Source organism: Balearica regulorum, chromosome 2, assembly GCF_011004875.1.
Source record: "Balearica regulorum gibbericeps isolate bBalReg1 chromosome 2, bBalReg1.pri, whole genome shotgun sequence".
Classification (NCBI taxonomy): domain Eukaryota; kingdom Metazoa; phylum Chordata; class Aves; order Gruiformes; family Gruidae; genus Balearica; species Balearica regulorum.
In genome coordinates this window covers 120,235,177-120,244,740 of record NC_046185.1, presented here as the reverse complement: position 1 = coordinate 120,244,740, position 9,564 = coordinate 120,235,177, and the positions used below count along the sequence as shown (strand labels likewise).

At 47.0% G+C, this 9,564-nt stretch overlaps 1 protein-coding gene across 1 annotated transcript; it reads right to left on the bottom strand.

Annotated features, from left to right (window-relative positions):
- Positions 1 to 850: 850 nt before the first annotated feature.
- Positions 851 to 6,531, bottom strand: CCR9 (C-C motif chemokine receptor 9). Its single transcript, XM_075747137.1, has 3 exons — positions 6,479 to 6,531; positions 4,402 to 4,462; positions 851 to 3,341 (listed from the first exon to the last, which is right to left on the bottom strand). Exons 2-3 carry the CDS (start codon positions 4,417 to 4,419, stop codon positions 2,178 to 2,180), a joined length of 1,182 nt encoding a protein of 393 aa, XP_075603252.1. The 5' UTR covers positions 4,420 to 4,462; positions 6,479 to 6,531; the 3' UTR covers positions 851 to 2,177.
- Positions 6,532 to 9,564: the final 3,033 nt, after the last annotated feature.

Below are 9,564 nucleotides of genomic sequence, written 5' to 3'. Positions count from 1 at the left end.
GCTCCCCCAGCAAAGCGGCGGGGAGCCTGACTCAGAGCAGGATGCGCGTGACCTGGGGACGACCCCGCCACCCCAAACTGCTGAAAGTTCATCACTGTTTCACCACCCTCAACAGTTTCACTTGCCGACCAAGCATGAAAATTTCCCACCACATTTCATGGAGAGAAGAAGCTTTTACCTTCATTGAGAAGACCCTGAAATTCAAGTTCCTGGGGCCGGGAGGATGCCATGCAGGGAAGATGAACTCAAGACCACCGGGCAGGACTGCAGGTTGGCAGCAGCTAAGGTTTGCACACTTGTTTGTTCATTTGTTTGCACTACTCGAGGGCTCTTTTGGGGCTGGGAGGACCCCCTGTGTAGAAACACCCTCACCCCCATCCCTGGGAAGGGGCGGCGGGGCTCAGCTGCGGTGGGAAAGCGTCCCCAGCGTGCTCCCTCTTCCCACGCCCTCAGAAACCTGCACCCCCTCCCAAAACTGCACCCCACCCATTGCCTCCGGAGCTGAAACCCGCTCCGGCTCTTGCAGAGTCCTCAGCTGTGGCTCCCACACCCCAAGGCTTAGGCAGGCATAGTAAACCCTGTTAGCAAGGTTATCCTCTGGCCTTTTTTGGGAGGGGTAAATCCCATCATTGGAAATGGGTTACGCGTACGGATCCGAACCAGGGAAGGATGTGTGGGCAAGAAACAACCAGTTTGTCCCCTCCCTGTTTATGGCAGTGCCTTTATTTAACAGAATTTCAGCTTCCATTCACATTGAGCTCGACACAACTCACACACACCCCCCCACACACACACCTTTCTTATACATAAAAAATACATACATCCTTCACCACTTTTTCCCCTAAGGAAAAGGTAAAAAAAAATTTAAAATCCTAATAAATGTATATGAAACTAGAAGCCCGTGTGCTCAGATATACCCTATTAGCTAAAAAAGCAGTGCCAAATCTTGTAGAAAACTCGTGTTTATCGGCATGCTTTAATGATTAATGCACAACGAAAACACTTTGTTCTGGGAAGAAATAATTACCAGGGGGCAAACCAGGTTAAATATGATTATTTAAAAGAAAGCCCCCTGAAGAGGGGACAAGCGAGAGGTACGGCCAGGCAGTGTCCCTGCGGCCTCAGGCACCATTATGGTGCCAGCACAGGCACGCCGAAAGCCCTATAGAAGTTGCAGGGTGCATTACAGCACATGACTTTTGGGAACTGCTGCCTCCACCGACCTGAAGTCTCAATCCAAACTTCATTAACGTTAGGTTTGATGCTTAATTATTCTCTGTCTTACTGGCCCCAGGCTAAATATATTTTCTCAGCGTTGAAGAAACGCTCATCTGTTGGAGCATGGGTTTGGTTTTCACATTCTGTTTTACTACGGCTTTGCACCGTATGGCAAATATCTCCAGGACAGACAATTCAACATCTCTGGTGCCCTTGAATTTTTATTGCAAGGTGTGATTTGTTTCCACTATCAAAGTAGAAAGTGTAGCAAAGAAATTGTACCTAATTTCACTTTACATGACACAGCTAAAATATAGGAGAAAGATAGATCCAATTCTGCAACAACCACGTTATGAACATGAACGACTGGTTTTCCTTTGCAACACAAACCGCCCGTGCAGCAAAACAGAGTTGTATCTGCCCAGGCACAGACAGCAGCATCTGCCTGCTGCAGTAAACCAGTGTAGGAGCTAAAGGCTGTTCTCCTCCACAGCGGAGGGGATCTGGTGTAGGTGCGGGCAGGGCTCCTGAGCCCGGCCACCTCTGTAGGAGACCCCGGCTGGACAGCAAACAAAGGCTGAAGCCCCTCCTGCTGCTTCCTACGGACAGGACAGGCTGTTCACCCTGCTTCATCTGCCTCTGTTGCTGCAGTAGCTGGGCTTACCGCCTGCCTGCAAGGTTTATTTCAGGCTGTGGTCTGAGCTGCAGATGGTCTGGGTATTTACAGCTGTCACAAAAATAGCTTTTATCTTCCATCAGTTCTGCTTAAAGTACGGCTTCATTTTGCTGCCCTGCACCAAAGGTTTCCCTTCCTTTCAGCCAGCAAGCCCACAGTGGGTCCCGCATAGTAAGCCGAGGAGCCCTCAGCCCTCCCTGCTCCTCTGAGAGAGTCTTTGGGGTACACGGACAGTTTCCAAAGAGTTTGGTGCTCCTCCGGAGGGGAAAGAAGGGGGACTAACTTACAACAGGACTTGGCAAGGAGGGGGCACAACGGAGGAGGTCAAATGGATGCTGAGAGTCAGCGAGCTTCTCACCCGCCGCCTGCCCAGCATGGCAAAGGACCAATTTGAGCTGTGCTCCTGGCTGTCGCAGGCAGAGGAGCGCTGCTCTTGGCCTTCGCTCCGGCAGCAGACGCTGCTCTGCATCATCCTGCACAGCGCCGTCCTGAACCGCTCCCCAGCAAAGACGTAGAGGAAGGGGTTGAGGCAGCAGTGGAGGAAGGCGATGCTCTGGGTGACCTGCAGCCCGATGTCCAGCCGGTCGGCAGCCTGACAGCTGTATGCCACCCTGGTGTACATGTTGATGGTTTTGACCAGTAAAACAATATTGTACGGGAACTGAGAGAGAAGAAAAGCGGTGATGATCATGGTGATGATCTTCAGGGACTTCTGCTTTTGGGATCTTTTGGCTTGCAGGAGGGTGTTGATGATAAGGGCATAACAAATAACCATGACAAGCAGCGGGAGGAAGAATCCAATTGTGACTTTGAAGGCCAGGATGGTAACTCTGAAGACCATACTGACGTTTGGCGGGTATGTAATTTTGCAAACTGTTACATCACCCACCCGTGTGCTTTGGCTGTACACGATTTCTGGGATGCACAGGCTCACGGACAGCAGCCAGACAGCCAAACACATGAGTTTGCTGTGCAGTAGCCGCCTTCGCGTAGGAGTTTTAGCTTTTGTCGCCTGGACAATAGTGATGTACCTGTCAAAGCTGATGCAGGTTAGAAACAAGCTGCAGCTGTAGAAGTTGATCTTGTACATGCTATTGACGACTTTGCACATGAAATTCTCGAAGATCCAGCCATCGGAGGCAGCCTTGGCCCAGAAGGGGAGGGTGAAGAGGAGGAGCAGGTCTGCAATGGCCAGGTGCAGCAAGTACCGATCCGTCATGCTCCTCCTGAAGCGGTATTTGCAATAGACAAGCACGACCAAGGCATTTCCCACCGTGCCCACAGAGAAGATGAGCCAGAAAAACACCGGCAGGAAGGCTCGAGCAAACTGCCTGACCTGCGTCTTGTTGCACATGAAGTCTGTGTTGTTCACCAGGTTTCCATACAGAGACAGCACTGCGCTGTCATTCCTGGAGTAATCCAGGCTGGTCTTGTCAAGGTGGGTGACCTGTAATGGGACATCAGGTAAATTTGTGTTGAGAGGTGACTCACTAAAGCATAAATTTGCCCCTTGTTGTGATTTAACCTGGCAGGCAGCTAAAACAACCACACAGCCATTCACTGACTCCCACCTCCCAGTGGAATTGAAAATGGAAAAGGAAAAAAAAAAACAACCAACCAAACTTGTGGGCTGAGATAAAGACAATTTAATAGGACAAAACAGCAGAAAAAGGAAGATGATAATAGTAACAATAATAGTAATAGTAATAATAAATATATACAAAACAAGTGATGAACAGCACAATTTCTCATCACTCAAAGTCAATGCTCAGCTAGTTCCTGAGGTGCCCCACCTCCCGGCCTACCCCCCAGTTATCTACAGAATATGACATCATACAGTATGGAATATCCCTTTGGCCAGTTTGGGTCAGCTGTCCTGGCTGTGTCCCCTCCCAGTTTCTTGTGCACCCCCAGCCTTCTCGTTGGCAGGCTGGTATGAGAAGCTGAAAAGTCCTTGACTGCTGGGCAGCAACTAGAACATCAGTGTGTAATCAACATTATTCCCATCGTAAATCCAAACCACAGCACTATACCAGCTGCTAGGAAGAAAATTAACTCTACCCCTGCCATAACCAGGACACCCCTGTCCCCCAGATGCAGTTGAACATCCCCAATATATTCCTCTTTAGCAGCAGATTTCAGACTGCTTGAAATGTGTCCACACCCAGAAGTGTGTGGCACAGCAAAGACTTACAAAACTGACCCATTGAGTAACAAACCCTTTACAAAAGAGTAGTTGACAGCCTCCAGCCAACTTCAGTTATTAAAATGGCAGGTGGTGAGAGCATTATCTCTGTCAGATGACTCAAAACACTGTTGGCTTGGCAGCTTCAAATATGTAACAAAATGCAAAATCCCCAACTTGGAAAGAGGTGGGGGAGAAGACTTTGTATTACTGCTACGGTGGGACGGCAGCGTTGGCTCAAGAGAGGCAGAAAACTGATGGAGGCAAAGGGGGTGGGGGGGAGAAAAATGGAGATAACACAGCAGCGTAGCTGTATACTCACTACGCTCGCAACTGACATCTTCAGCCAGATCTTTCGTCAGGCTTGAAGGAGGCTCCGTAACCTGGAAAGGAAAGATGGGGGGGGAAGAGGAAACAACTAATTTGGAAATGATTTGAAATAGAGCTGTGACTCTTATTTCTCCTTCTTCTTCTTTTAATAAAAACCTCAACTCTTTGAAACAAGCCTGGCCGGAAAACGAACAAACCACACAGAAATTGATGTTGCTCGTTTGAATTATTTAGCTCTTTCCATTTTATAAATTTACATTTAGCCTACATTACATCTTCGGCTCCTCTATGGCACTGTGCTGATTAAGTCCTTTGACGTACTAGAGTCACTGCGATCTCATTTTTCAAAAGATGTAGAGTCCTCAGTGTACACATTAAAAAAATAAAGTCATCTGAAAGCACCATATATTCCAAAAGATTCATGAGAATAAACAAAATGTGTCTCTTTAATTGTCTGGCAACTAAGAAGGAGGAGTACCTGCCTTGAGTAGTAGTTTGCAGTGTTAAAATATTTGCGTCCTCCGCAGCAACTGATAATCTCTGCCTGCAACATCTCTTTCTTATCTCTGAGTTTGAGCGTGATGCTCATTGCTCTTGGCCTGCAAAGCAGGTTGTTATGCCCCAGAAAACAAGAAAATACTGTTTTTTCCTGCTGTGGATTGTTTTTCAAGTCAATTTACCATCACAAAAGGTAGCTTAGCCTAGTGGGCTCGACAGGAGTCACGCACTTCTAGGTATCCGTGTTCTGCACCGTCCCGCCTGCGCTAGTGCCTGGGGATGAAGCCCAGGGACAACACGAGGTGGGTCCTGTCGGCGCTACCGTGGACCTTCAGTTAGCACAGACCTTTCCTCTGGACATCGGCACCTTCAAAAGCAGGTCACGCAACCGAGAGGTCGCCTCGCAGAGCTAAACCTCTCACCGCACCTGACTAAAAGCACCTTCCCCGGTATTATCTGGGGCACGTTCAGTTCAGCACGCAGTCCAGCTCCCCAGCCTGCGTTAGGGTTAGCAAATTTGTCAGCAAAGCCAGTTTAGGTGGCTACTTCTAGCCATAGCGAGTGTTTCTGCAGCCATGTCTCTGTTTTTGTGGCACCCTCTGGCCCGAACTGCCTCTATCCCTTCGCCCGCTCTCGGTGCCAAAGCGAACGCTTGCAGCAAATATTTGCAAGGTTTTGGAATCTGGTCAAAAAAAAAATTAGCGCAGTTGTTTCCACCTATTTATGTGATTGTGTTCAGAAAGCACAGATTAGGGGCTAATCCTTCCTTTTTTTATCTTTATGAAGCAACTTTAATGAATATGAATTATTTAGGAGTAAGATTGGCAGCATGAGATCTTTACAAAAAAAGAACATTAGTCTAGGCACAGAGCATTTGCTTAAAAATAGATTGAAGAAATAAAAATAGTCATGAGCGTGTGCTCTTAGTTTTTGCATTTTCTATTGAGATACAGAACTACATGCAAAATTATGCTGATCCCTGGAGTTTCAAGTACAGGTATAAATTTAGTACCTGGCTTTTAACAATGCCACCTGTACCCTGTGCATACTAGTTGAATTTCTGATACACAAAACTCAAAATATATTTTATTTTACTTCTTTTCAAAGCAGACAACCAAGGAAAGTAAATAGCCAAAGCATACTAATGGTACATGTTGGTGCAGATTTTACAAATCTCGAACCAGCAGAGCTTCATCCCTATCACAACAGCACAAAATTCGGCTGTCAAGGCAGAGACCTGCTACGTACAATCTGGAGGTGACTGTGGCCAGCGGCAGGCAGTCAGCGAGCTACTGATTTCTCCCCGGTACCCATTTCCAAAATGTCGTTGCAGTATCTGCTGAAGGGTACAGATCTGTGCATCCCCAGGGGGATTTTTAATGTTATTTTCTTTTAGCCATCAGACCTACCTTAAATTGCGATTGAAAAGATCATTGTAATTGGGTGAGTTCAATGACAAATGAGCTTTTTTTTTTTTTTTTTAAAAAAAAAGGCAATTTGTAATTTGGTTTCCTTCCCACAGAGGCTGCACACAAGACAGACAGACATGAATAGCAGAGGAGGGGACTCACCGGGACGGTTGCTGCAGGGGGGAGTCAGCCTGGCCGTTGCACCCAGCAGTTGCACCACCACACCGTGTTTGCTCTTTGCACCCACGATTAAGCTTTGAGCTTTTTGTAGGCTGAGGTGGGTGTGTGCTCCCCAGACCCCGGCCTAATTAGACCTGTCACAAACTGTTTGTGGTTTGCATGGTTTAGGTATCTCAAACACAGGTGGCAATCTTCTTGTTTTTTTCTTTTTTTTCTTTGTTTTTTTCCTGGTAAGTTCTTTCGATAGCAAAGGGAAGACCTCTCATACCATCATTCTTCTTCTCGTGTACATCATCTAGCACAGGACAAATCAGAGGCTGCTCCCAGCGTGGCCACGTCCTGCTGGAAAACACTTTCACTGGGGGAAAAAAAATATCCCCAAACAAGAACTGAGTCCCTCTGGGGAGCTGCCAGTGTCCCCTGGGGAGGCTGGGACAGGAGTGAGGAGCCAGGTCTGCTCCTGCCTGCTCCAAGCTGGCCCACAGGCACAGCTCCCCACGGCTGCCCACCAAGGCTGCAAGCAAGGCCAGGATTCCAGGTTCTGCATGATGTCCTGCAACACCAGGTGCTTTGCAAGCAACAGCAAAATGGAGCAAGATGAAAGCACGCCACCTTCAAGAGGAAAGGCCACAGAAACTGGGGAGACCCAGGGCAGGACTTCAGGCAGTCACATGAAGTCCCTGCTGGTGGCACGTCTTATGTGACAACCATCCAGAAGAGTGAGGCAGGAAAGATTTTGAAGAGAAAGGCAGTAAGAAGTGGTTACTAAATATAATAAATATCTTACATCTTCTTCCTGTCAAGGTGGCATGCAAATGACAGTGATTTAAATTTCCCTCTCTGTAGGAAGTCTGAGCAAAATGGGGTTTTGCTTAAATGCTGCATGGTGTTCAGATGTGACCGATGCTTGTTCAACTCACACTTCAAGAAAATTTCCAAATCACAGTTCAGGCTCAGTTCCAATAGTGAGAAAACAATGATTCGAGCTAGGTTTTGGGCGTAGTTGTCACTTGGCACCACACTCCAGCATCGGCAGTGTGGCATCCCCTTCCAAGGGGAAGGAGCCCAGGGTGCTCCACAGGCAACTGCAAAATCCCCGCTAAGGTGTCTGCCTATCTTTAACAATTAGTTCTCAACCTGAAACTCTTCCTGAAACAGGTGTAGGTTTGCATGCAACAATACCTCTGTACAGCACTTAGCCTCTCTCATCTCCTGGACCCCAAGTAGGAAATCAGAGGTGGGGGAGCATCTCCCAGGTAAACCCCAGGACACCTGCTAAGGAAAGCATAGGTGCAAAAGCACAGGCATAGCCCTTGGGCTCAGGCACAAGTTTCTCTGGGCTGGCAAATGGCTGGATGCCAGCTCAGCCATGGTAATTACTCCTAATTCAAGCTCGTTTGGCCCTCCATGTAACGCACGGTGATTCAGTGTTGGGAGAGCCACATTAACTGCAGTAGGGTAAAGGCATGCCCATAGGCAAAGCCTCTGATGCAAAGGGTCTTCACATCCTTTGGTGTCTCCATGAATCTGTGCCTTCATGTTCTGGATTTAAATGACTTTGATTAGACTTAGCTTAATTCTCCCTAGAAGCAAAGTAATAAGCATAACTTAACCTACCTACTTCATGCAGCCAGTTCCACTGTCCTCAGGCAGATAAATCTCCAAACCAGGACACGGGCGGCTGCTCATCCTGTTTGTTATTTTTCAGCCACGTGCCATTTATTGAGTGTCGTTGACAACAGCGTTTTTGCCCCCAACAGTGGGAACAGAAGCAGGACAACAGTGTGAACCTTTCAAATCCTCATGCCAAATTTCTGCTGAACCAGTTCCCTATTTGCATCCTTGCTCAGTGCCATCCACAGTTAATTCATTTCCACCAAAACGGAGATGGTGCGGTTAGTTCTTGCAATACCAGCATGCATCGTGAGATAACTTGTGATTTCCCTTCAGCTCATATCATTACAAAACTAAGCATCTCTGTTTTCCTTACAAATATATTGCTTTCATGCTTGCCAAAAGAACTTGCAAGTGTAACACTTTTTTTTGTTGTGGTTTTTTTTTTTTTTTTAAGTTGGAAAATGAAAACCACCAGCATTTCTTATTTATCTTCCTTTTAACTTCATGGTGTTTAATTTTAAGTACAACTTGAGGATAATTTTTTCAGCTCCTCATTTAGTGCATGTACTAATGGCAGAGGCATACTCAGCTTGACGTACTGCTGATCAGGTGCTGGAAAGATTTTGCAGAAATAGAACAAAACTTGGGGTTACACCCTCTGCTGAGGCTGGCCGAGAAGTTTCCTTTTTCACAGAGAAAACTGCACAGTACTTACACTAAATCTCTCTTTTTATATACCTATTTTCCCCTCCCTGGGTAAAAGGAGGACATTAATCTGCTTCTCTTCAAGCAGGCTGTTTTACAGGTTCAACGACCCCTCTGTTGGTCTGTTAAGGGGAGGCTGCGCCCGCGATTCACCGTCCTCTATGAGGACAATATTTGCACTCAGTGGGATCAGTGCTTCTTGTACACAAGTAAATCATGTTATCTAGGAACTTTCTATAGATCAAAACACTTGAGGCAAGTCCTAGGAATGTAAGATGGGACATGACAAGTCACCTCAGCTGTTCCTTGTTTCCCTAAAGTAAGGCAAGACAAAGCACCTGGGCTATTCCTGACAAGAAAGAGTTGCTCTCCATTGAGTAGCCTCCTATATCTTTAAGCAAAGAAAAGATGACCCTACATAATATCATTCCCATCCTAGACACTCACAAGCACTTCGCAAATCAAAAGCATGGTTCTGTAGATCTTTTTTTTTTTTTTTTTTGGGGGGGGGTACATTGTGTTCTCAATAACTTTCCCCCAAGTGACAGAGTTGCAGGTGGAAGTGCATGCAGCGCTCCCGTGATTCTGATCCCAGACGTAACACGCTGGGTCTCCAGAAAACAAGGTACTGGCAACCAGAAGCCACCTGCAATGACACAGGTCTAACTCCCTCCCTGCAAAGTCACCTCAGCAGACACAAGGTTAGATGCTCCTGCGGGGAGCTGGGCTGCCATGGTCATAAAGCC